Here is a 27,938-nt window from a genome sequence, read left to right as displayed (position 1 = left end):
AGTAATAGCTGGGAAAAAGAACACAAACAAAAACAACTACTATAGAACAACAAAACAACAACAGCTGCAATAACAAGCCTCTTGTCGTTCGTCTTCGTGCTTGCATGTTGTTTTTTGTGTATCACATTTAAAAAATCGCTGCCAAAAATAACCAGCTAACTGACTGACTTGCTTTTGGCCCGCTGCATTTGGCTTGGCTGCTTCGCTAACTGTTGGTGTTGGCTTACCTTGCTTGCCTTTTGGTTGGCCCGCCTTGGCAGCCAAACACAAAATGTGCATGAGCAACATTTGCGTGGCTCAAGGTCAACATGCAACCTGCAACCTGCAACCTGCAACCAGCAACCTACAACTAATCACTTTTGGGTAACTGGACAGCTGAGAATGTTTCCAGCTAGCGCTTTAGTTTAAGCACAACTCTGCTTTACCCAATGTCTCAAAGATAATCGTGGAATATTTGCAAGACTTTCTTTCCTTTATTCTATTCAATAAACTAAAAGACGCATTTCCAAAATGAAAATACAACAAATGTTACTTCATTTTAGCCAATTTAAGAAGCAATTTTTATAAAGCAAAAAGTTAAATCTATAATTGGGTTCAACACGGGAAAGATTTGTGGCAGCTTTAAATTAAAAATATCGTATATACGCTGTTGAAAAAATTACAAGTTGGATTTTTCTTATTCTTTTTTGTTTCGGGATTTCACAAATATTAAAAGTATGCAATGAACATACCGTCCTCCAATTCTCAATACAAGGCCACTTGTCAATTTAGTAGCTCCACAGATACCCTGATTATTGCTATGTATATTAAAGCATAATTTTAATTGTCTTAATTTTTATTTAATTTTGTTGATCAGCTTCAAAATCTTGCCTTGATTAACTCATTAGAACGTTTACGTTTTTTAAAGCCTCATAATCAACACGAAATAAGAATTATAAGGAGCTAAAAAAAAAATATTTTCGCCTATGCCGAAGCTATAGAATATTTACTGGGTCTTACAAATACATACGAATACTCGTACTTACAGTTTCCATGCTATCTTATATTTTATTAGAAAGTATTTTAACTTTTTTGCATTTGGTTAACCATGCAACAGAAATGAATAACAGAAAATTGTGGTATTTTAAAGAGTAAATCACATGTTTACTTTAACACACAACGATTATTTTCATAACTTTTTTACATTTTACTAAATTATGATATTTTACTAAATTACGTACAAAGAGCTTGTTACGTGATATGGACAAATTGACACTAATTGGTCAACATATGAATTTCAATCGATTGCAAAAAGACTTACAAAATAATTCATTTATATTAAATTGAAACCGTAGCTTAAATTCAGGGGCCTATTCGAATGACATTGTTGGGCATGTGTTGCTGTAAAACCGCAAAGCTTTCACACACTCGCTGACTGGCCACACATACACATACGTACGCGGAAGAAATTTGAATATGTACTTGTATAGTACACACATACGAGTAGAATGTACTTGTATATAGTATATGTGGATATGCATACTAGCAATAATTTGTGTGGATTTGCATAATTTAGCAACAGCTGCGAACGACGCGTCGTTGGGTATAGCTGGTAGCTGGTAGCTGGTAGCTGGTAACTGGCAGTTGGTAGTTGGTGGCTGTTCGGCCATGCGTTGAGTGGCATAATTAACAGCCATTCGATTACGCAGTGAAAAATGCGATGCGAGGCACGCGCGGCTGGCTGGATGGCAAGCATTTTCGCTTTAGCGCCTTGAAGCATGCAACACCATGGCAACATTGGCATTGCCGCCTGCCTCGCTGCCCTGCACCACCTCGCTGCCCTTCACCACCTCGCAGTATGCAAGTAAATAACTGCCGAGCTGGGTTGCGGCTGCCTGTCACTTTGGCTTGAGTGCAACAGAATCAGAAGTAGAAGCAGAAGCAGAAACAGAAGCAGCCGCAACATCAAGTGCAAAAGCGCGCAGCTGTCAAGTGACACAGACACACACCCAACGCCTACTCTCACATGTTTGAATATGTATGTATGTGTGTGTACATGTGTGTGTATGAATGCAAAGTAGCGCGAGGGCGCGACTGAGTTGCCATATAAGTAACGAGTTTGGGGACCACTGGGCAACGAGCGGCGGCACTAATGGCGTCAGCAATAGCGCTAAGGCACTCTCACACACACACACACACACACACACACAAACACACACAGATTCACAAAAAAAAAAAGAAACCAACAGCAACAACAAAGTCACAGTCAGGCATATTCATTCACAGCTTTTCGCAGCTTGAATGCCGTTTGTGACGTCAGACCCGACTACATCACAAAAGGCAACGCGCACAACACACACACACACACACACACCTACACAGCTGCACAATTGCATTACGCTCATAGCTAACATTTAGTGGTTGATGTGGCTCTTGTATCCAGCCATCGAATTTGGGGAGGTGCATGTGCTTCTGTTTGCTTCTGTGCTCGACAAATTTCGATTTCAACAATGAACTTGAACTTATTGCCATGTTCGCGCTGACAATGCAGGCGCCCCTATGCGTATGCAGCACAAAAATTTGTTAGCTTGCACCTCTTGTGTTGTCGGAGAGCCCCACCCACAGCCGATTGCCCCCACAAACACCATCACACACTTGCTAAGGGCCTACACACATGCCTCTCACTTGACACTTCCGAATGCCGCGGGCAAACAACAACGCCATCACACACACACACACACACTCACACACACACACACACATCACACATCACATCACATCATCACCTCATACGCACCCTTTTTGTTTTGCTAAATTTGATGAGTCTCACTCAGAGAAAAGAAAGGGAGTAGGGTGAGAAATTGCAGTAAAATTACAGTTAATTCCGAAATATCTCATCATCTATTACATGGCAAGGGCACTTACAAGTATTTTTAATCAAACTCATCTGAGTTCGAATCGAATTACTTATTCTATTACCCGATTCGTTTTTCCATTAAATGCAATATAATTTAAAAGAGTGGAACTGCATATTTCTGCCAATAATCGTGCTAAAAGCTAATACTAATTACCATTATTATTTCCTATTAACTGGTTTACTAAGTATACTAGATGAATAACTTAAGAACCGAACTATTTATTTTAAAATTCGTATAGCTTTAATCTACTTAAAAAATTTACACATTGACATCAAAAATTAATTATTTATAGTTAGTTGCAATAACACACAGACAAGAGTTCTCCTTCTTCATAAACTTAACATTAAATTAAATTAACATATAATCACGAACTCATAAGATTGCCCTTTGATTCAATTTTGCGAAATTTAAATGCAAGCGAAATGTTTGAATTCAAAAATAAATGGACTTCGTTATTGAAATATGTTGCTCATTGTTACTTGAAAGCTACACCTTTTTCCATCTTCAACATCTACTCTTTTTTTGCAATTCCCTTAAATTTACATTTGGTATATAATTCCTTCTCTTCTTTGTATGTGGACTGTATTTCCTATTGGTTATTCCTTCCCTCCTTCCTATCGCACTAATCCTTGCCAGCTGCTTGCAATATTTATGGGCTGTCTTGTGTTTCAGCGACCCTATTTTCTTGGACTCACTTGTGCGTATACTAATATTTATCTTATATACGTCATATGACGTTTTTGTCTGTGTCTGATTTAAAAAAAAAGGGAACTGCATTCACTTGACAATTTACATTTTACATTTCCCCATTTAACAATACCTTTGAATATTTTTATTTTAAATATTAGTGCAAACAATATTTTTCATCAATCCGTGAAGTGTGTTACAATTACTTAATTAATTTAAATTTTGACTATAACAAAAACGCGTTTTAGGCAGCAACATGGAAAAACAGACTGCACAAGTATTTTGTTTTTCATTTTAATTGATTTCAAGGAAAAAAAAAGGGAACTGCATTCAATTGACAATTTTCATTTTACATTTCCTCATTTAGCAATACCTTTGAACATTTTTATTTTATTGTTTACATCATTAAACAATATTTTTCATCAATCCGTCAAGTGTGTTACAATTACTTAATTAATTTAAATGTTGACTATAATAAAAAGAAGGTAAATTGAAAAACAGACTATAGAAGTATTTTTTTATTCATTTTAATTGTGTGAATAAAAAAAATGGACGAATATTCATTTAATTTCGCATTTTATTTTGTACTCGCTTTTTTTTAGAGTGTATTTTCAGTGGCCGCCGCTGCCTTCTCAGTAACTGCCACTTCTCATGCATTTTTTCATCTACAACACTGCTTCTTCTGCCTCTGCTTCTTCTTAATTTTCTTCTTCTTCTTCTTCTCGTTCACGTGCTGCTTTAGCTTTTGATTGCATTGCATTTGATATGCTCTCTGTCTGCACTTTGCGTTGGCATTTTTATTGTCACCGTCTTTTTTACACTTTTTTACTTTTTTTTTTTTTTTTGATTAACTGGGCAGGGCAGAACGCACTCAATGCATGCATAAGCAGCATTCCAACACACACACACACACACAATTGCGCACACACATGAATGCATGTACGTGTGAGCAACGACTGGACCCTTGTGGGTACTGAGAGGAGCAAGCGATGCGATGCGATGCGATGGGATGCTGTCGCAGTGCAGGCAGTTCAAGGCACTTGGTCAATTGATGTCAACTGGGGCAACCACCGAGCGTCGAGCTCGAGCTTCGAGCATCGAGCATCATAAATCGGGCATGGGGCGAGGGGGGACGCTCTCGAAATGTTTGCCAGCGTATTTGCATAAATATGCAGCTCTGCCAGCTCTGGCTGCTCTGGCAGCTGTGGAAAGTTTTTCTATTAATTGGCCCGAAAATCAGACATGGAAAAAGCTCATAAATTTGCTTGGCCATGCTTAAATACTTTTGCAACTCTCGATGGCGGAATTGGACGCTGGGTGGGCTAAAAATAGTTGAAAGTGTTGAGCGCGACGATTGTGTAGAACAAGTATGTATTTGTGTGCGTCGCCTTTTTGCCTTGACCGGCATGCATTGACACACACACACACACACACACACGCACACACACACACGCACAGGCACACGTTGACAGTCCGATAGTCGCACAGAGTTCATAAAAGCGCGCAAACTCAATAATGACGCTGAATGCTGATGATGATGCTAACGACGACGACAACGACGTGACACGAGACACAAACACAAACACAAATAGACTCAATGGCACATACACTCGCATACATACATACGTACACACGTATACCATATAGTATGTATATTGTGTACTCAATGGCGCAGTGCACGCTTCTGTTTGTTGGTTTGCTTTCATTGCATGATTTAAGGCGCGTGCTCTGTCCCAAGTCTCGGGCATCAGAGACCAATGCTTAGAGCATCCTGCGCACTGACTTGTCACGCTATAAAATCAGACAGTTCAGTCATTGGGGAAATGAGAAATCTCCAACTCACTTGACAATACACACAATCAAAATAAAAATACGATACTGCCTTTATATGCAGAATTTCACAATTCAATTCATATTTGCGAAACATATTTCCATTCCTATTAATATCATACTTGTATCCATTTATATTTAGCCGCTTACCTTACTTTTCGAGCATAGTTTCGAGCATGTTATTTGTAGAAATTGTAAGAAAACTGGAAATTATCTGCTTATACATAGTCAAGTGCAGATTAGCTACGAAAATAAAAACAACTGAGTGTCATGTTGAGCCTATTTTTATAGAATAAAACATATTAACTGTAGTGCCTCTGTTAAATAACTGTAATTAAAACAATGGATTTGTCTTTTTTGATTAACAAAATAACTTATATTAATAGAAGCCTAAAAGGTCGACTTATATTTATTTAAACTATTTTTAAATGTAGCCTTTGCTAAGATAGTTAAAACCGTAGAAATTGCTTAATCCAAGCCTGAAAAAAGGACTAGCCGAAAAAGAACAACTACGAATCTAATGAACTCCACAATTTGCTTGATAAATATAAGTCAAAAATAAGTCGAACACAAAGCATACTAGTATGTAGATAATCGGCCATATACGACTGTGGCTTCAGCTCGCGATGCTGACCAAGAATAAAAGTATAGGTATATACGAAAATTCATTTTGTAAATACCAGAGTTTAAAGTTCAATACGTTACATACAAAATCCATGCAAAAGTCAAAAGTCGTGGTTGCAGAACCACTTTTCAAATTTTAATGTCATTTCACATTTTATTTGTTGACACCGAACATGAAATATTTGCGCATTGTATCCATAAACAAAATATGTACATGTATTCTTAATCAGCATGAAACAAATCTATAGATGTCCATCATTTCATCTGGTTGTCTGGAAACAGCAAACAACCCACAACTTATAATGTTAACTTTGCCAATCGAAAGTTTTGTATGCTCCCCGCTCCTCCCACTCTGCAAATTTCATCAATACAGTCAACAATTCCAAAACTACATGAACTAAAACTTTCACAACAAATTATATAATCGGCTAATCGTAAGAGAACTTCTTAGCAAATCAATTCAACGCCCCCAGCCTTCGACAGTGGTTTTCTTGTTTCTTGTTCTGCTTCTTGTTCGCTTCTGCTATGCGTGTGTATCGCAGCTCATATAAGTTGCAGAGCGGCGGAGAGGTTGTTGGGAACAGATTATTTCACACTCGAGCAGTATTCTCTCTTGTACTTATTAATATTAAATATATTTCGCTGTTTCCGTTGGCGCTCTTCGCACTGAAGAATCAACTACTCGCACACTCAGTGTAAGAGCGCTTATAAGTTTGAACGTACATTTCGTTGGAAAGCATTGGCCTTGAATTGGGCCTAAAGTGCCAATGTGAAAACGGATTGCAGTCGAACTTAAAGTATTTTAAGTTTATTTTATTTTGTGCCAATTACTACGAATAAATGAAAAGCTTTAAGGAAACTTATTTTTTAAACAATTAATAACTGGTGCTGAAATAATGCATGCTGCATTTATTTTATTACATACCTGACCTGCTGCCGACAACACCAAAAGCAACAACAACAACAACTGCGACGAGGACGACAACGAAATGCGGAAGCGGTGCCTTTAAATAGGTCGACTCGGGTATATACCTACATACATACTTGTATACATATATATTCGCTGCGTCGGCCGATGTGCCGATGTGCCGATGTGGCCCCAAAACTGCAGTGGCTGGCGGCATCAAAAAGCAACAGAATGACGTCATAGCCGTGTTGACTAGGACAAGCAGGGTGCCGCTGACCTATATACACACACACACACACACACACACATTTATATACATACATATATATAGTATATAGTATTTACAGAACAAGTTCGGCAGCATGCAAGCGCTCTTAGAGTGCACATGGGCAAGCATTCGGTCTGTCAGTCAGGCATGTAGTCAGTAAATCATTCATTCAAACTAGCAAGCAGGCTGGCAAGCAGGCAGGCAGCAGGCAGGCAGACAAGCGAGACAAACAGACATTTACATAGATAAACACAAACAAGTAAGCGCCATGGCGGTGACGGCGGCCTCCTCTGCATGTGTTGGTGCACATATATACACCAATAGCTATATAGTTCTATATATGTAGGTAGGTAGATGTGTGCTCCGCATTTGGGCGATATTTGGGGGCGTGCGACTGCATTTCGTTTACACAACTCCAAGCTTAGCTATTTTCTGATATTTCCAAGCGAATGAAATGCATTTAATTTCATTGCATATTGCCTTTATGTTGTTCGATGGCAACTACTTGATAACTGAACAATATACTATACTTGTATGTAAGTCGAGCGGGCGCTATACTTATGTACACAGCATTATGTATTAAGCACACAGGTGCATAGGGAAGGAAGCATACATACCTACTTGTATGTACAGCATAAACTGTGAAGCTGCGCATAAAACTCGCTGCTGCTGACGTCACGCGCCCTGCAATATGCAACAACAAAACAGACGGCAGCTCTTGAAAAACAATTAGTGACAGCGGCCGGGCCGTTCCAAGCCATGCTTCACCAAGGCCAGCATGTGCATACCTACTTGCATGCAAATTTAATTATGCCTGTGAATATTTCATTTCAAAAATGTTGCTAAATGCGAAATGCTCGATTCTCTGCGTGAATTCCATTCAGATGCTGATGCTCATCAAGCATGCAATTATGTGCATATGGAAGAGCATGTATGCAGCCGCTCAATATTAAGCAATTATTGCAGCACACAAGCAAGCCGACAAGCAGGCAAGCAGGCAAGCAGACACACCGATAGACAGCCAGCCATGCACTTACACGCTTAATTAAATGCATCACCAACAACAAGAACAACAACAACAACAAAGAAAACAAGAAAAAACGCACCGTGCGCTCAAAAGCAGGCAACGTGCCATGTCTTGGCACGCTTCCCAAAAATGGCCGCAAAAACCAACATCAGCAATAACAACAACAACATAACATTACTACAATGAAGCAACAGCGATAAAGGGCGTAGAATCGTGTGGGCGCCTGTAGCTGGTCGCATAAAATCCTTTGCCGCCATTTTGGGCGCATTGCCAATGGCTGTTCGTCTTTTTTTCCTTTTACTTTTGTACGTTCTCGTGTATGCATGTTTGTGTGGATGGATGCCTTAATATATGTGATTGTAATACAATTTCAATTACAAGTGTAAACATATATTGCCTTCCTCATGGCTCTTGGCTCTTGGCTCGGTCACATTGTAGGCGGTCCTCCATGAGTGTTGGGCTCGCTAGCACATTAAATTTAAGTTTAAAAAATACAACTACTAGGAAAAATGTATGTAAATAAATTACTTAGATATAAGACTATTCAATATAAATTAATTACTTGGAGGGATGCAGCCTAATATAGCAATCAATAAAAAATAACAGATATATGAAGGTCAATTTTCCTTATCGATTAAGCGAATTTTCTTTGAAAATGTCTCCAACTCTGAACCTTTTTTTTTTGACGCATATAAAATGTCCAAAGATATGGATTTTTAGAAATTTAAGAACATTACCATTCCAGCTTTCTTTCGTTAAAGGCTTCAAAGCTTTAAATATTCTTGCCCGATGTCATCGACCGTTGAAATGAGAATCAATAAATTAAATGTTGCCAAAAATGCAGTTGCAACTTATTTCTATCCAATATCTGATAATGTGAGTCAAGGATTCATGTAATGAAGTACTCGTATTGGACATGGTCTTTAGTATTTAGTGGTGATTTACCAAGAATTAAACGAACCCAACTAAGAAAGTATTTTTTGCTTTTTCTCGTCCACAGGTCTTTGCCCAAATTGAGCAGTCAAGACGAAGAAGGGGGGGCTGGTCATGGCTTTGGTGGCGGACCACAACACTTTGAACCCATTCCTCACGATCATGATTTCTGCGAGAGAGTCGTTATAAATGTATGTACAATATCTTATATATATTTTTGAAAAATGCATTGTGCAATTTATTTGTTTGCTCTGACTAATAGGTAAGCGGGTTAAGGTTTGAAACACAACTACGTACGCTAAATCAATTCCCTGACACACTACTTGGGGATCCAGCTCGGAGATTACGGTACTTTGACCCGCTGAGAAATGAATATTTTTTTGACCGTAGTCGACCGAGCTTCGATGCGATTTTATACTATTATCAGAGTGGTGAGTCTAATAGTTCTATAGCATTCGACACCACCGCGTCCCACCACAATATGCTTACAAACATCATGCTAAACATACAAGTATATATACAAATTAATGTGCACTACTCTCTCTCCCTCTTTAACTCGTACTCGTGCGATCATATTGTTTGGAACACCAATTCTAACGTTCAAAACTTTTCTCTTCTCTTTTTACTCCAAAACTATCAAAAACTCATCATGCAATCTATATCTACATCAACGATCGGCGAATCCAACGACAACAATATTTTCAAAACATTTCAATCATGACCTCTTCACATCCGTCGCTTGTCATTCGCCCCCGTCCATCATAATGCTGCTTACATCTTTCTCTTCAGGTGGCCGACTACGGAGACCGGTCAATGTCCCTTTAGACGTATTTAGTGAAGAAATAAAATTTTATGAATTAGGTGATCAAGCAATTAATAAATTCAGGTAAGCGTGTTGCCCATACAAATAAAAGCAAGCAAATAAATAAAACAATTTAAACAAAAATCCAAAATAAATAAGAATCAATCTAAAAAACAAACAAACATTAAACGAATGCAAGCTAAAAAAAATGAAGCAACAAATTGGTTTGGTTTATTGGTAGCAGCAAAATACCAAATAGAATAGAAATGTTCAGCAATTGTAAAAGGCATGCAACACGCGCACGCAGACTGAGACAAATCACATCCACACGTGACACGAGACACAAGACACGACACACGCAGACAGAGATAAACATTCATCTAAGCAAAACCCACATAACCAACTCAAAACATAAGCGCGAATGGTTTAAATTTGTTAATTTATTTAGTTTCAAGAAAAAGCCCCTCGAAATATAACTAATATTCATACACTATATATTCCGAAACGGATTTCCCATCAAATTAAAAGCAGCATAATTTAAATGTCTACTTTGGTTAAGCACTCATTTAAAGCAACTAAAGCACAAATAAATTAAACCAACAAACTAAATGCATTTATAATTCACGAGAAATCCTAACGCTTTTGATTGATCCCAATTGAAGTGCGTGCATCTGAAAACAAATGAGACAATTCATACCTCACTGAATGCACATTTTAAATTTAATCTCTTGGATTTTAATCCTATTCCCCATCCCCTCCCTTTCTGCAGGGCTCACAAATAATTGTTTTTCAAACCTAGACAAACTTTACTCCCCTGTGTAAAATGTAAAATATTAGTTAACAATCAATTTGAATTTAAGCAGAAAACATAAAAGAAAACTATTGAGCGCTTATAATGAACAATGCGTTTATTCATTGTTGATGTTAAATTGTTTACCATGCATACATATATATTTATAATCTTATTATTACTCAAAGTTTACGATAATTACGTTAAATATTCAACTGCACTTAGTTCAATAGAGGTGAATGTTTGTGTTTCGAAATTCACGAAATATATATTACTTTAACAAGCGCAAAACGCTCTTACGCTCTACTATATATTACGATAAGAACAAAAAACAAAAGACACATAGACATAGACACGCACACACATGTACACGCAAGCTGACAACAAACCGACACAACAGAAACAGAATTATGAGAAGCGAATACGGCCAATTGAAAATGGATTCGCATTAATAACTTGACCACCAGCTTAAAATTTTGTTCATACGGCAGAGAGGGGGCACTGTGGCCGGCCCCGTTAAGTGCATCTCACGGCAAGTCCTGGCAAAGGAGAACCTAAAGTGCCGTTAGAGGAAACGGCGAGCCCCAAACTACAATAGCGTGAGGCCGATCGAATGTCGAGAATGTCGATGCATCCTATACTGTAATACTTATCCAAAATATACACACCTACATACTCTATATATATCTACTTATATACTCGTATACACATACCTACAACACACACACACAACTCAAACTCAAACCCAAACTCAAACTGAAAATAACAACAACACCAAATACACGCCATTTTTGCAAGTTGCGCGTGCGCTTTTACTCTTCGGTTGGCAACGTTATTTTGATTAGCGCTTAGTGTTTTAATATGATACTTTTATGGAATTTGTTGCTATGTTTAGTGTAAACCATTGGCCGCCACATATGCAGTAGCTGCCTTTGAAGTTGCTCGTGCAGCTTAAACCAAAACCAACGCAAATTTTGCTTAAAACAGTTCAAAATAATTATGCAATTATATAAAGAAGTAAATTTAAATATAAATTTAATACAATTGCCTACACATTATTTAACATATTTATACGCCCTTCTCTTTTCCCATATACCCATGCGCATGCAGAGAGGATGAAGGCTTTATAAAAGAGGAAGAAAGACCATTACCGGATAATGAGAAACAAAGAAAAGTCTGGCTGCTCTTTGAGTATCCAGAGAGTTCACAAGCCGCCAGAGTTGTAGCCATAATTAGTGTATTTGTTATATTGCTATCAATTGTTATATTTTGTCTAGAAACATTACCCGAATTTAAGCATTACAAGGTGCGTACTACACTATACCTGTTCTCACATGCAACCACACATTTATGCATGTCTCCAATTATTTTCACCAATATAACATACACCCCATATGCTGTTCTTTCACATTCTCTTGCAGGTGTTCAATACAACAACAAATGGCACAAAAATCGAGGAAGACGAGGTGCCTGACATCACAGATCCTTTCTTCCTTATAGAAACGTTATGTATTATTTGGTTTACATTTGAACTAACTGTCAGGTATGGAACAAAAACAAAAACTAAAACAACAACACCTTCATCTTGACTTTAATCAACAGTAACAAATTAGTAATTAAGTGAGAGAGATCAGTGTTAGTAGTGATGGGAAAGATACACTCAGAGAAAACAATTTTTTTTCATCCGAAATCCAAGTAACACAAAATTCGAAATTTACTTAATTTCCTTAAGTATCGTTAAACTTAAGAAAATACCGAGTACATTTTTTTTTAGTTCGAGAAATTCGCGATTTTAACAGCAGCTCGTTCTCAATGGATGACAAGACACGAAAGTACGAAAAGTACTTCGAAATATTAAGCACAAATGGCCCAAAATCCACCCCAATGGGTGTCGAAATTTTCGCTCGATTTGTCCCCTGAAGAAAACAAAAGCACATTTAAAGAATATTACATTATATTATATTGAATTTTGATTCTAAGCAGCTTATAGATAAGGAGGAAAATCCATTTAGTAAATTAAACTGTTCGTTTTTTTATAGAATATCTATAATTTTTAAATCTCCATATGCCATTACAAGCATTACATGAACCATCATTGATCATTAGCTGATTTCAAAATAAATGTCACTCCACGTTTCTTTGGAGTGGCAGCAGTAAAATATTAATAGAGTAGAAGAGTAGAAGTTGTATTATACTACAAATATTGTTTGAGCCCTCACTCACTTTTAAACTCTACCAATATGTTATGAATATGTTATTTTAACTCTCCCACTCTTTCTCTCTCTCTCTCTTTCTCTTTCTCGCTTTGGCTCTCTTTGCCCTGCCTCATCTGTTTTTGTTTTTTTTTTTCCGTTATGGTGCCGTTTATTCCAACGATTGCAGGTTCCTCGCATGTCCGAACAAATTAAATTTCTGCAGGGATGTCATGAATGTTATCGACATAATCGCCATCATTCCGTACTTTATAACACTAGCGACTGTCGTTGCCGAGGAGGAGGATACGTTAAACCTTCCAAAAGCGCCAGTCAGTCCACAGGTATGAGATTTTTGTTTGGCCAAGCGGTATACTTATACTACATATGCGTACAAGCTACTATATACTTGTATACTACACACAACTACACCCACACACATCCACACACAAATAAACAGCTGCATATACAATAACGCGTGCAATAACTACACACTGTATGTGAGCATTACAGCTAAATCATGTACTTCTGCCAATTGCCAAACATTATTTTGATTTCCATATAAAGATAAATTGCCTGCATTTAGTTTTATTCTTTTTATTTTCAAGTATAAGCAGCGTAAATTAAACAAAATGTAACATATTGTGCAATATGTGTATATTTCTATGATTTAAATGGCCCGATTTGTGACCGATTCATTTTATTTTATTTTTGATTTAATTTGATCCTTTGTTTACTCTTACTGCCGATTATATCTACACTTTTAATGCTATACTTACTAATACTAATCATTGTTGTAAATGAATACTAACAAACAAAAAAAGAAAGAAACACGCAAACAAAAATACAAATAACCCACTTACCTCTAACACCGCTCCTCTTAAACACTCTAATCTATACTTGTACTTATTACATAAACTTACATGCTCTACATATATACAAATATCAAAAATTATAAATTTTTAGGACAAGTCATCGAATCAGGCTATGTCCTTGGCAATATTACGAGTGATACGATTAGTTCGAGTATTTCGAATATTTAAGTTATCTAGGCATTCGAAGGGTTTACAAATATTAGGACGAACTCTGAAAGCCTCAATGCGGGAATTAGGTTTACTTATATTTTTCTTATTTATAGGTAAGTTACAACTGCAACAACAACAACAACCAACCAAACAACCATTTATTTATATATACATATATTCTATACAAAAATATATAACTTTTTTACACCCACACACACGCATATAGTATATATATAATATATATAGATATATATATATACTCGTATATATATAATATATGTATATATGACTGTGCCAACACAATACTACCTACCAAGTAAAAAAGAGACGACAAACTACTCGTATATACGACACCAACTTGTGCCTCTTGGGTTACTTTTTTTTGAATCAATATTCTACCAGAATTTTGGTAAAAAAGACTGACTAAACTGCTCGGTGACTGCAAGACTGTGCCAACAACTTAACACTAAATACAAGTTGCAACAACAATAACAATACCCGAGTACAAAAACCACGATAACGATTTGTTGCTTACGTGTAGAGGGTTTTTTTTCATTTAACCACCTTAAAACAACAACAAAAGATACATACAAATATCCATATATATACCTATAGATATATAATTATGAAATGGAAAATTTTCTTTTAGGTACAAACAAGAAAGCACATTTCACTTTAAATCTCATCATTTTTTTGAATACCAAGACCCTCCAACCCACCAACCAACCAACCTCTCATTACCAAAGCAAACAAAATCAACTTAAACAGCAACAAATGTGTTTGATTTTGACAACGTTAGAAACTACAACAACCCCAACAACAACAATTAAAATACTAAATATATATATATAAATATCAACGTTTTATGCTTTTTAACCATTTTTGATTTTTCATCTAATTTAACAATATACAATGAAGAAAAAATGTGAAAACATGAGCTGGGCTTGCAACAAAAGGGAAGAACAGCAACAAATGAATAATTATATGGAGAAACTTTTAATGGTTTTTAAAACATAAGCCTCTTTTCTTGCAAGGTCACGCCACAGTCTCTAACACGAATACAGTCTCAACATAATCTATACAAATTAAAGTATATGCCACAATTACGATAAAACTATAGGTATTTATACCTATGTATGTAGGTCTCTTAAGATGCACAGGAACTGCAAATAAATTTCAAACAGTAAAAAACAAAAACACGTAACTAGCAAAGTAATCAAGTAAAGTATAGTACGATTAGTTTATGCTAAATAATATTGCAATATACAGTTGAAATCGCTTATAACGACATTCAAGGAAACTTTTAAGCGATTTATTTTAGCAAATTAAACTAAGTATTAAATTAAACTAACCAATATATGTCGTTATAAGCGACTTCGACTATATTACGTATACGCCCCCACCGCCCAAATACCAACCAAGTCAACAGCTAACATTCAAATAGCAGCGAAAGTAAACAACGTAAGCATACATACTCTTTAAACTTAATAGTTACATTATGTATCAATATAATCGTGCCACCTACCACCACAACAAACAGTCAATTCTTGCAATCTTTTAATCTTATCTAACCTAGTAAAATCAATTAAAAAAATTAAAAAATATGGAACATATTTAGACCAAATAGGCGCCTGTAGAGCGCAATTAACTACTGATATACGCTATCTATCTATTAAGGCATTAGATACATAGATAGATAAATAGATAGATAGATAGATACATACTAGTATGTATGTGCGACTATAATATATATAAGCGAGCCAGACAGTCGTAATCGCGGCGTTAGTTATAGTATTAGTAACATCGATTGTATTACGTGTCATATTTACGGTATTTCTAGTTTGTAAAGTTCGAGAACTTTTTTCAACACCATTAATTTTTTGGCTAGAAAACGACCAAAATGTCAATTTACTCGAATTTTAGTCTATTGCTCCTGATATACTTTGACAGAGTAAAAACACAATTTATATGGTTTTTATGTATGCCGCGCATAGTCGTTGGCAATTTTAAGGCCCTGACGCATTTTGTGGCAAATGACGAATTACAACGTTAATGTTGCGCCCAAAACTTCCAGCTCTTCAACTATTTTCATTTCCATGGCACACTCTGAACTCTAAGCTCTGTGTATAACTCTGCCTGCAAATATATCCATAACATATCTACAGTTCTGTCTATAACTCTGTCTACCTCTCTGTCTATTAATCTAACAATAATTCTACCTACCCCTCTATTTTTCTCTTACTCGCTTTGTTTATCACAAACTCACAACTTCCACAACTGTATGCTATCTAACAGAAACTATATCTATATCTACCACATATTTAATTATATACATACTCGTATATACTTGTATCTATGTAAGTGCTCAGGTCGTTGCACAAACTGCTCACAAATAGCCTTAAAATTGGCAATCTTCTATGCGATAAATTGTCCAACAATATAAATGAAATGCAAACAAACCAAATAACAGCAAAAAAAATATATATTTAAAAAAAAAAACATAAATATCTGTATACAATATCTATCAGTTTTGTATTGTTGTTCACGTTTTAACATGTTCAAGTTGTTTGTAACCGTAACCGTAATCATAATCGTAATAGTAACCGTAATCGTAACCGTTGCCTCGTCTACGTCGTCTTTTTGATGTCCACGTTGTGCGTCGATTTTGATTTTGGCTTTTAGTTTATAGTTTACATTGTTGTTGTACTATCTTTTGACTAATTACCGTATACTATATACATACATACTTGCAATAAAAATGCAGTTTTCTGAATTCTGTTTTCATTGATTGCTTTTTGTTTTCGTCTGTTCGATTCATTTCGTGTTTTGTTTCGTGTTTAAAATAAAAATATATATTACTAATCTACCGCAGGCTAGTTACTCATTAGCGCCTGCCATATGACTATATGTATAAATACCATAACTAAATATTTCTATATACATATAAGCAACGTCTATGTATTGTATAAAGCATATACATACCTATACATAAATGCACCCAACTAAACTGTACTAACTTAGCATAGTGTAGCCTTAAATTCTTAAATTCAAATAACAGAAATTCAAAACACAAGGAACGACCGATAGTTCAAGACGAGTTAACATGAATCGAGAAATATGTGAAATATTTAATCAATCAATGAGAAGCACCAACGTTATTAAATTGATCAATATCTCGAAATTCCGCTATTTTTTTTTTTTTTTTCGAAACCTTTGAATTTGTTTTAGAATTGTTAACTCGTTTCATTGAACTTGAACTAAATAACCCAAAGTTTATAACTCTTTTGTTCCAATTCTTGTTTTCATTGAATTTTTCTGTATTATTTGTCTTGCTGTAGTGTAGTATATATGTATATCTATGTATATACATGTAAACAAAACCAATATATATATACTCATATGTACTCGTATATATAAATATATATATCGTATTGTATAAAGTACTCGTACATAGCTAGTTCCATGTTTATCTGTGAAAGTAATACATATAATATATAAAGCTCGAATCTACAATACACAATGACATATAGCATACATATCTAATGGCATTACTAACCCAGGTAAAGCGAGTGATCCCACACGGGAGCGCCAAAAGCCAAAAGCAACCTCATTACGGATTTTGCTCAACTTTTGCCCCTGTATACACATATACATAATTGGATGCTGCGCCAAATGTTCTAGAATATGGAATCATATCATAAATCGGGTGGTCCGTACTTAAAATACGCCCAAAAGTATGCCACAACATTTTAGAACTCTGTGAACATTTGCCAAGCAATTTTGTGACTTCGGCTCCACCAAGCCACGAAGCCAAGATTCGACACTAAAACCAACTTACGTTCAAACATGTTTTCGTTTTATTCAATTTGTAATATTTTGCGCTCTATTTGTAATAAACACATACACACATACACTCTCACTAAATGTTATCCCCCAAAACATCATAAATACACTCCCATAAAGAGAACATGCCATGTCACTTATTTCCTAACTTCTCGTATCTTAAAACTACTTTGAGACTTTTTCTTTGTCTACATGAAATTTTTGTTACACCTCTTTATAGTTTTTGCACAACGAAAAAAAATATATATATCTTTGAAATAGTTTTATGAAATATATGATTTATTAACAAATCATATATACTTATAAAAAGTACTTTTCAATAACAAAATCTTTCTACTAGTTTTATGTATAGTATATCTTGTAGTTGTTTTAAATAACAAAGAAACTTCATGGAACTCGATGCTGTCGACAACCCCCCACCAAAAGAAGCAACCACTTGCAACTTACACATCTTGTATACGTACACTGTCCACGTGGGTCGTTGTCGCCATTTTATTTTCATTTGTATCAACACCTATGTTAACGTCTTGTCTACACACACACACACACACACACACACACACACACACACAAACACACACACACATATATATATACACATGTTCTAAACTCTGTCGTGTATGTTATTTTATCTAATATTGTGTTGATCAAGCATTTATCGATGTGTCGCTGTATGAAGGTATGAAGGCGGCCTTCGTATGAGAATCAGACAGCAAAATACCAAAATATGGAACATATATATTCCCAAGCAGAAAAAAGAAAAAAGAAAAAAGAAAAATAAGAGGAAATACCAAAAGACAATGGTGCAACACACACGTGCCAATAATAATTGGAAACACTTTACAGCATTTTTAATTATTTGTGTAATCAACTCAATTTAATTATGCCTGATCTTTGTTAGGCGTGGTACTATTCTCGTCGGCGGTTTATTTTGCGGAAGCTGGCAGTGAGAGTTCCTTTTTCAAGTCCATACCCGACGGCTTTTGGTGGGCTGTTGTGACCATGACTACGGTGGGATATGGTGATATGAGGTACAACTTACATTACAAACATTTAAATCAATTGACTACATTGTACTACGCTGCCCATAGCCTACTAACTAATTAAGAGATAATACTATTTGCAACTACTACCTGCTAAATGTAATATAACACTACCGTTGTCTCTTCTACTTATTGTTCTTTGTGTTCCTCTTCTCCCTATTATTATTATCTATTTTCCCATTTTTATTTCGAAATCTACATTATTGTTGTATCTGGGATATGAGTGTTGTGTGTTGCTCTCTATCGATCTGGTTATATCAAAGCGAAACAAATATGTCCATACAATGTAAATCTGAATCGTGTGTTTATGCCTAAGTACCCGTATTGTGTTGTATATTTGGCTATAGAAATAATTTTCTCCCCTTCCCAGCCTGTTTCTAACCCGCTCTCTTTTGCTCACTGTGCGTGCGTGTGTGTAGCCAATAAATAGCTGAAACGTGAAACATAAAACACACATGATTTAATAAAATATTTATTAAAGGCAAGTTAACAAAAACACTCACACAAACCTACAAACACACCATTCAGCCCAACACCGATAACAGTGGAATATAATATCAATTAAATATATTGCAAAGAACTGATGACCGATACTATTGTCGAGGTACTGGCATTAACTTTCGAGTCCACCGGTTCAACTAAAGTCTGTTCGTGTCAGGGAATCAAAACTGAATTTCATTTTTAATGCCTGTATACAAGTATACCACTCTAAAGAATCGATTAATATCAAATCATTGATTGCCATAGTGGACGTGTCGAGATACCAAAACTTACCGATAGACTAAAATTAATATCTGTTCACCAAATAACTGACTAGATGAAACCTGATTAATACTACGATTTCGAATACTATTTTGTTTAGAATCGGTCCTCAAACAAATATCAATCCAAAATACTGCAAATCAAATACAGGTCTTTTAGTCTCGATCACAGAACAACCATTATTTGCTGCATTTGGTAAATAAAAATCAAACGATTATCTGATAAAAAGAGTCGTTAACTGAAGTAATAAACAGCATTCTCCTGAACCAAAAATGGTTTGAGTTTAGAACTTTGGTTAGTTGTACATATGTAAATCTATGAATACCAATACCAATACCAGTCCTAATAACCAAACGAAAAAAAGGCTCAAGTCCTGTTCTCGCTGACTTGTACAGTTGTATAGACGACGAACATATTTCCTCCATAGAATGTAAAAACGAAATTCTGTACAAGTACATATGTGTAAAAATTCAAATGCCACCTTAATTGCATATATTAATAACTACTAAATTAACAAATTAATTGAATTAGACACTACAGCCTGTGACTCAACTTATCAAAGCTCTAGCTACTTGTATTCCTATGTGTCTTATCGTAAAGTGTGTATGTAATATCGATTGTCGTTACATCGTCGTCGTTATCGTTCATTGTTGTGATCGCTCGCTCGCTCGCTCTTATTTCTCTCTGTCTTTACTATATCTCACCACTCTGTATTTCAATCATTCACTGTCCAACCTCCTCTCCCTATTGCTATCTATCCAACTTTGGCGCATCTTATGCGCTAACTTTTCTTATACATACAAGTACTATATACATGTGCCATTCATTCGAACTTTGAGTGTAACTTGAATTGATTTTTAGTTCCTTAAACATTTTAGCATGCTTTGCTTTTCAGTTTTTAAACATATGGTTTACATTTTTTACGGATTATAACTTTAAACATGCCCTAAGTTATATACTACTATATAGAAGTATTTGTATTCGTTTCTCTATTATCTATATCCCCAAGCAGAATACTCGTATCTTACCCGATATGAAAGAACATTATATATCTAAAAAAAATATACATATATATTAATTATAATAATAATAATCATTTCATTTGTCGTCGCCGTCATTGTCACCGTCGTCGTTCATGTTCTCGTTCTCGTTATCGTTATCGTCTTCGTCGCTCTCATTGCTCTCCTCTATCTCGCTCTTTCTTTGTGTGTTTCACTCCAAATATCACCATATTTCTCAGTTTCTCACTTGAGCTGATGATACCAAGTGAATTAGCACACCAGACCACAATCTATATGTCTTACGAGTATATCCATAAAATAAAATACATATTAGCCCTTCCAAGCTTCTTCCCCCTTTGCAAGATATACGTAGAAGAAAAGAAAACCGCCCGTAGGTAAGGAATAATTCTAGAATTTTCTGCTTGGGAATGCCGCGAGTGAATCAATCAATCAAACAACAAAAACAACTTCTAGCTCGTATCTTTTGAGCCAGATGTGGTCGGCTGCATGACCACGCGGCCAAAAGGCACGACTTGCACTGCAATTTTCTGGTCAATTTTATAACACAACAAACTTTATTTTAGGACAGCCAATCAACAACAAACACAACAGAAAGTATATTGAGTCTGAAGTGAAATGGAACAGCAAAGATTTCATGCTACACAACGAAATTTGGAATTGAATTGAATTGAATTGAATTAACTATACTATTTTACAGTTTTGGCTCGAAGTCATGCCCTCTGGGCATCGTTTAATCTACGATTTGTAGAGTTAATACAAAATTTTAATTGCGACATCATGTCGTTGTTTAGCAGAGATTTTAAAGTACTATTCACACACACACACACATACACACACACGTACACGCATTTACACACACACGCACACAAATCAACTCGGACATATGAAGCCAAACAGATAATAAAACAAACAGTGTTTAGCCTCTGATTATGGCTTGAAGCATAAAACACAACCCAAGCGTTAGTCGAAGGCAACATACATACCTATATAAAAACTTTACCTGACCTTTACTTGATGCACATACCGGACGTCTCGCAATATTGTTGCAAAACATGAAAATAAATCAACCCTATTTATATAATTTTTTTTTAATGACAAAAACCCATAATATAAAACAAAAAAATTTAAAAAAAAAAAAAACACACCAAACAAAACATTTCGGTACCAATGCAAAGCAATTTTTCCCATCAATTTTAGGCGTCGTACTCTTCTCATCGGCGGTTTATTTTGCGGAAGCTGGAAGCGAAAATTCCTTCTTCAAGTCCATACCCGATGCATTTTGGTGGGCTGTCGTTACCATGACTACCGTTGGATATGGTGACATGACGTATGAAAATCTATACAATTCTAATTCTTATAACAATTATGTTTTCTCTAATTATGATTATGACTATTTTTTTGTTCGTACTATATGCGCTCTGCGCACTCCAAGCAATTGTGTTTTTATTTTAACATTTTACGTTTTTACTTATTCCGCAAAAAGCAAAAAAAAAAAAAAAAACTAAAAGAAACGAATTACGAAAAAGTTAAAAAAGAAATATTACTGAAAATATGCTAGAAAAAAACAACAAACTAAACCGCTGTTATTATATAATTCTTCATTATAATTAAAATATGCATTTTAACTGTTGTTGTCCTCTTTCTTTGATTCGTTGAGCTGTTTGTTTGTTCGATTGTTTGTCTTATGTTCTTTGGTTGGCTACAGATTTAGTTTAAGTTAAATTAGTCACCACTACCACCTGACTACTGCCTTTTCTGCTAAAATACTATTACATTCCTACCTACTACTATGTGCCTACTTACTACTGCTCTCTTGTGTTTCAACCCTTTTATTTGCGTTTCTGTTATGTTCTCTTGCAAAACAATTAGGTGCTACCAGTAGCTTAGACAAGGGCAACAGTCGGAGCTATTCACACGCCCACAATTTGTCAAATGTTGCCATTGCCTTAAGTGTGAAAAGCACAAAAAAAAGCAAAGAAAAAAAGGAAGAATAGATAAACCTGTCTTACCTGACTATTATTTGTTGTTTTTGTTTTTAACAATATCAATGTAACGTTGTGTCGTTGTTTAGTTCACCAAACCAAAACAAAAGTAACAACAACTATAAAAACTTCACCAAACATTTTAGCAAAGCATACGCCATACCATATACACACATTTCACATATATACGTATGTACACAGGAATACACTATACATACCATACATACATACATACATATGTATCTCACACATGCGTTTCATTTTGCACCAACTCGCCATTCTTTGCAAACAATCAGACACACGCAAGTGCACAGGCAACACATAAGCACACACACACACACACACACACACACAAACACACACAAATACACACACATACGCGTTATATGCGCTTAGTGCAGCGGCTCTAATTGCGTGATGATGCTGCCACGCCCACTTACAAAGTGCCTTAAGTAGCCGAAGCTCAAAGCCGAGCTGAATGCTAGCCGCATTATTTCATTAAAAATGCTCTGAGATTATTTAAAAAAACCGAAAAGGAAAAACAAAAATCAACAACAAAAACTAATCAATTTCTTTTGTTCGGGCACGCCCGTTTTTTACATCCTTAACTGCATGTTGCATGTCCTTTTCCTGCCCAAAAATTTTATCAGCCAACGCAATTCATCCGCTTCGCCATAGCGGACTTGCTAAGAGTCAAACACGTACAGCCCCCCTTCCCCCATTCACCGCTCTAATCATTCAATCTTCTTCCTGATCAAATACACACACACGCGCATACATACATGCACATTAACATACGTGGCACAAGAAAAAAGAAGAAGATATCTCAGCGCTTCATTTGTACAACTAGCAAACAATCCAACTAGCCGATCAAACGCAAATCGCACGCCCGCGCCAACCGCTCCGCCCCACTTACCCCCATCCATAGCCACTCATCCCTCTCTTACCAAGCCCGACAATTACTCAACTCAACTCCACTCAACTCAACTCCACTCAACTCCACTCAACTCCACTCAACTCCACTCCACTCAACTCCACACCACTCAGCTCAGCTCAGCTCAACTCTGTGTAGTCGTTCACTAAAAAGTTTTGTTATACGCACTGCGCGCTGCCGCTAACTCTCTCTCTCGCTCTCCCTTTCTCTCTCTCTTACCTATGCAATGAATATGTCTGTATATAGTACATATAAAGAAACCAACTACGCTACTCGTTTTAAGTGTTGTGCCTCTTTTCGAGTACTCTTTGCTATAATATTATTTAATTATAATATGCAATACTTCTCTAATATATCATACTTATATATATTTTATCAATATACAATATATACCTATATTAATATATTATAATATATCTAATTAAATATATAATACCATATGATTTTCAATCACAAAAAAACCCAAAAAAAAAAAAGACCGAAAAACGAAAATTTTTCTTTACATTTATTATATATTTGTATTTTCATTTTATTTATCGTTCGTTAACATCGCTCGCTCCATCCAAACAAACAAACAAACCAAAAATCTACTTATATATATCTCGAATAATAATAAATAACAAAATTATAAACCAAACAAATTTAATACCGAAAAACGTTTAAAAAACAATGCACCAAACAAAAACCCATCACCCAATTCAAAACAACAAACGCCTATAAACAAAAAAATGCAAATGAACGCACGCAAAATGTAAATTGGAAAACTGCATTGAAACTCGTTTGATATACGAAAATGAAAAAATGCTGAAAATTGATATCGAAATTGAAATTGAATTCGAAACTGAAATTCGAAAATGAAACTGAAATGAAAACGAAAAAAAAATTATTCGACAAACAGACCTGTCGGCGTTTGGGGAAAAATTGTGGGATCACTGTGTGCCATTGCTGGTGTGCTGACAATCGCACTGCCGGTACCGGTTATCGTCAGTAATTTCAATTACTTCTATCACCGCGAAACGGATCAGGAGGAGATGCAGAGCCAAAACTTTAATCATGTTACTAGTTGTCCATATTTGCCAGGTACATTAGGTAAGTTGAAATGTGCACAACCACAAACCACAAGCACAGCCACAATACCAACAACATACATACATATAAATATGCTATACACATATACATGTTAATCGTTATATATACAAGTATATATGAATATAAGTATATATGTATATACAACGATTAACATTCGACGGGACTGCTTTTAAGTACATCCACCAAATACATAGCTACATGCCACACACACACACACACACACACACACACACACACAAATCAACCTACCTACACATAGTATGCAATATATACCTATATATTAACTGTGTATATATATATACACATATATATACATTAACTTAAGCTTAAATTCGTGTTGAATAAAAATAGAAACATTTACGAAGAAAGAAACAAAAAATGTGGGTACAGATTGATGCGGCGGTGTTGCCTTACATTCGCAAATACACGAACGTTCTGCAAAACGCATGCATCATCCGAACATCAGCCATGTTGCCAGCACTGTGTAGATCTGCAAGCCCGCCACTATAATGTGCAGTCCGTAAATCTTACGTCTTAATGTCGCATCGTAGCCCCACCTCAGGCCCACTAGCAAGAAATGTATTGCCAAACAAATAAACCATAATTTTCAAATTCGCAGCTGTTGAATCCAACTCGTAGCTGCAGTGAATAGTTCTTTGGGCCCAGCATCATTTTAGCGCCCCACTATGGGCGCCTTCATGCAATTGTGAATTTTGAATCACACTCATACTTACTCGTATTAGTGAACAGCCGTTTCAGGCCTTTACACAAACAATATTCCTACACCGTTTAACGCTTTAGAGAGTAGCAATACAGGCACTATATACTCGCATAAGCGTGTGGTTGTGCTTGCAACTACTGGTGGCAACAATGAACTGCATGCTACAAATATGTACTACATTGTACAAAGCGAATCGACCTACAACGTACACGTACTGTGTGTTCTGTGTGTAACAACAACAACAACAACAAAACGTTTTTGTAATTAATACATTACAACTGTATGTGTGATCTCCTCTTTCTCTCTCTCTCTCTCTCTCTCTTCTTTTTGTTTCTCTCTTTATTCTGCTAATCGCATTGCAATTTAAAAAACGACTTCCAAAAACGAAAACGAAAATACAAAAAAACCAAATGTACAACAATCACAAATGTGTTCTATATATGAATTATTATGTCAATGTTATAATGCCAACAACAATTCGTCCATTATTCAATCCGAACCGATATTTATCCGAATCACACCCGATATATATATCCTGCCACCAACCACATCCATTGCCACCACTGCCACAACTATTGCACCACACTGCTATTTGTACTGTAACAATTATGTGTACCTACGCTATGAACAACAACAACAACAACAACAAACCAAATACAACTACAACAAACAAATCACAATATATCAATATAATGAAAACAATGAAAACAACAACAACACTAAACAAATGCATAAAACTACAAGTAGGTCAACACTTGAAGAAATCATCGTTGTCTGAGTCCTCATCGGATATGATGGATTTGGATGATGGTGTTGAATCAACGCCGGGATTAACTGAAACACATCCTGGACGTAGTACGGCGGCTCCATTTTTAGGAGCACACACGCAGTCGCAGTCGCAATCGCAGCAGCAACAGCAGCAACAACAACAGCAGCCACCGACGTCACAAACGCCGCCACACCAACAGCAGCAGCAACAACAACAAACGTCGTCCTCGCTCGATAAGCAGCTGCAGCAGCAGCAGCAGCAACAGCTTTACCAGCAGCAGCAGCAGCAGCAGCAACAGCAGCAGCAGCTGCAGCTGCAGAACGGCTACAAGCAGCAGAAGTCCACAATAAGCGTCAGCGGTGCGACAGCAAGTGGTGGCAATAGCCTCACAATGAGACACAATAATGCCTTGGCTGTTAGTATCGAGACCGACGTTTGACTACTGGGTAAGTGTTAGCCAATAGCGACTCAATCCATTTCTTTCTTACACTCCCCAAAACCCAAAAGAAAAACCAAACCGTACAAATAAATAAATAAAGGAATACCCGACACCCAACACTCTACACTCAACACTCAACATCCAATTAGTTGCACTTTATATCTTACTAAGTATCTCCCTCTCTCTCTCTCTCTGCTGCACCACTACTATTACTAGTCATAGCTCTTATGTAGGTAGCTAAGTTGTATATACTTATAAAATATATTCGTAAAATAAGAAAATAGCTAGAATATACATATACGTTAAAGAAGTCCAGATCGTACAGAGCGCCTCATCATACAATAGACTTGTACTTATGATCTTTCAATAAAGTACCGAGCTGCTTCACTCAAGGATTGCGCAGCGTTGGTCCAACAACATAACCTACTCGTACCATATATAGTATACATAGCTCCCTAATTTCCAACTTACTGCACCTACAAATACCAACACACACACACACACACACACACACACACGCGTACTTACATGCTCACACACTCAGACTAAAACTCTTAAAGGGTAACTAAATCAAGAGAATTTTATTAGCATTAACTATTTTCTCTTTTTCTCTCCACGTGACGCGCTCTATATCTGTACACATGTATGTATGGTATGGTATATATCGCATACTTGAAACCACAAATTCCAACAATTTGCATACCAAACCAAATTAAATTCGCATTCGAAACTCATGCCAATGCCAATGCCAATGCCAAACCCAATGGCCAAATGCAGTAAAAAAGACGTTACGTGGTATAAATTTGGCCTTGTCAAGTGTTACGTTGGATGCCAGAAACGACTACAAAAGCTGTTTAAGTTTAATTTAAGTAGAACAAATAACAAACAAATTTAATCTAATGCTAAATTATATTTAATTAAACTAAATTATAAATTTAAAAATAACAGAAGACGAAAAAAACAAAGAAAACCCACAAAAAAAGAAAACGAAAATACCAATAAAAATCGCAGATACATTATACATATAATTTAAATTATTTAATGCATAAAATAATAAAACAAGATCAATAAATACATTTGAAAAACATCGAAACCCAAAAAAAAGAAAAAGCATACATATGTAAAATCAACTTGAACACACATATTTAATATTATTTAATAATATATTGAATGAAACAAATACATACATATATAACACAGCAAAGCATTAGGGCATTAACCCGGCCTATTCATTTCTATCAACAAACTCAAGAGAGAACTTAACCAAGTCATTAAAAACTCTACCTAGCGAGATGAACTCGAAAAAGCACTCAAAACCACACACACACACACACACGAAATTGGGCTCGCAC

At 35.9% G+C, this 27,938-nt stretch overlaps 1 protein-coding gene across 1 annotated transcript; it reads left to right on the top strand.

The window, feature by feature from the left end:
- The first annotated feature begins 1,767 nt into the window (after positions 1-1,767).
- On the top strand, positions 1,768-27,488 carry LOC115626949 (potassium voltage-gated channel protein Shaker). The gene is made up of 12 exons (XM_030522465.1): positions 1,768-1,843; positions 9,168-9,364; positions 9,436-9,604; positions 9,963-10,059; positions 11,876-12,071; positions 12,187-12,308; positions 13,148-13,301; positions 13,924-14,095; positions 21,850-21,979; positions 24,467-24,657; positions 26,126-26,593; positions 27,364-27,488. The coding sequence occupies exons 1-11, from the start codon at positions 1,768-1,770 to the stop codon at positions 26,584-26,586; spliced, it is 1,965 nt and encodes a 654-aa protein (XP_030378325.1). The 3' UTR covers positions 26,587-26,593; positions 27,364-27,488.
- Positions 27,489-27,938: the final 450 nt, after the last annotated feature.

Source organism: Scaptodrosophila lebanonensis, unplaced genomic scaffold (assembly GCF_003285725.1).
Source record: "Scaptodrosophila lebanonensis strain 11010-0011.00,11010-0021.00 unplaced genomic scaffold, SlebRS2 tig00000089-arrow-pilon, whole genome shotgun sequence".
Classification (NCBI taxonomy): Eukaryota; Metazoa; Arthropoda; class Insecta; order Diptera; family Drosophilidae; genus Scaptodrosophila; species Scaptodrosophila lebanonensis.
The sequence above is the reverse complement of the archived record's forward strand: the minus strand, read 5'-3'. Positions and strand labels throughout refer to the sequence as shown.

Coding starts and splice junctions, on each gene's coding strand:
- LOC115626949 (XM_030522465.1), top strand. CDS start 1,768: ATGGCAACATTGGCATTGCCGCCTGCCTCGCTGCCCTGCACCACCTCG. Junction 12,309..13,147: donor ACATTTGAACTAACTGTCAG/GTATGGAACAAA, acceptor CAACGATTGCAG/GTTCCTCGCATGTCCGAACA. Junction 24,658..26,125: donor ATATTTGCCAGGTACATTAG/GTAAGTTGAAAT, acceptor AACTACAAGTAG/GTCAACACTTGAAGAAATCA.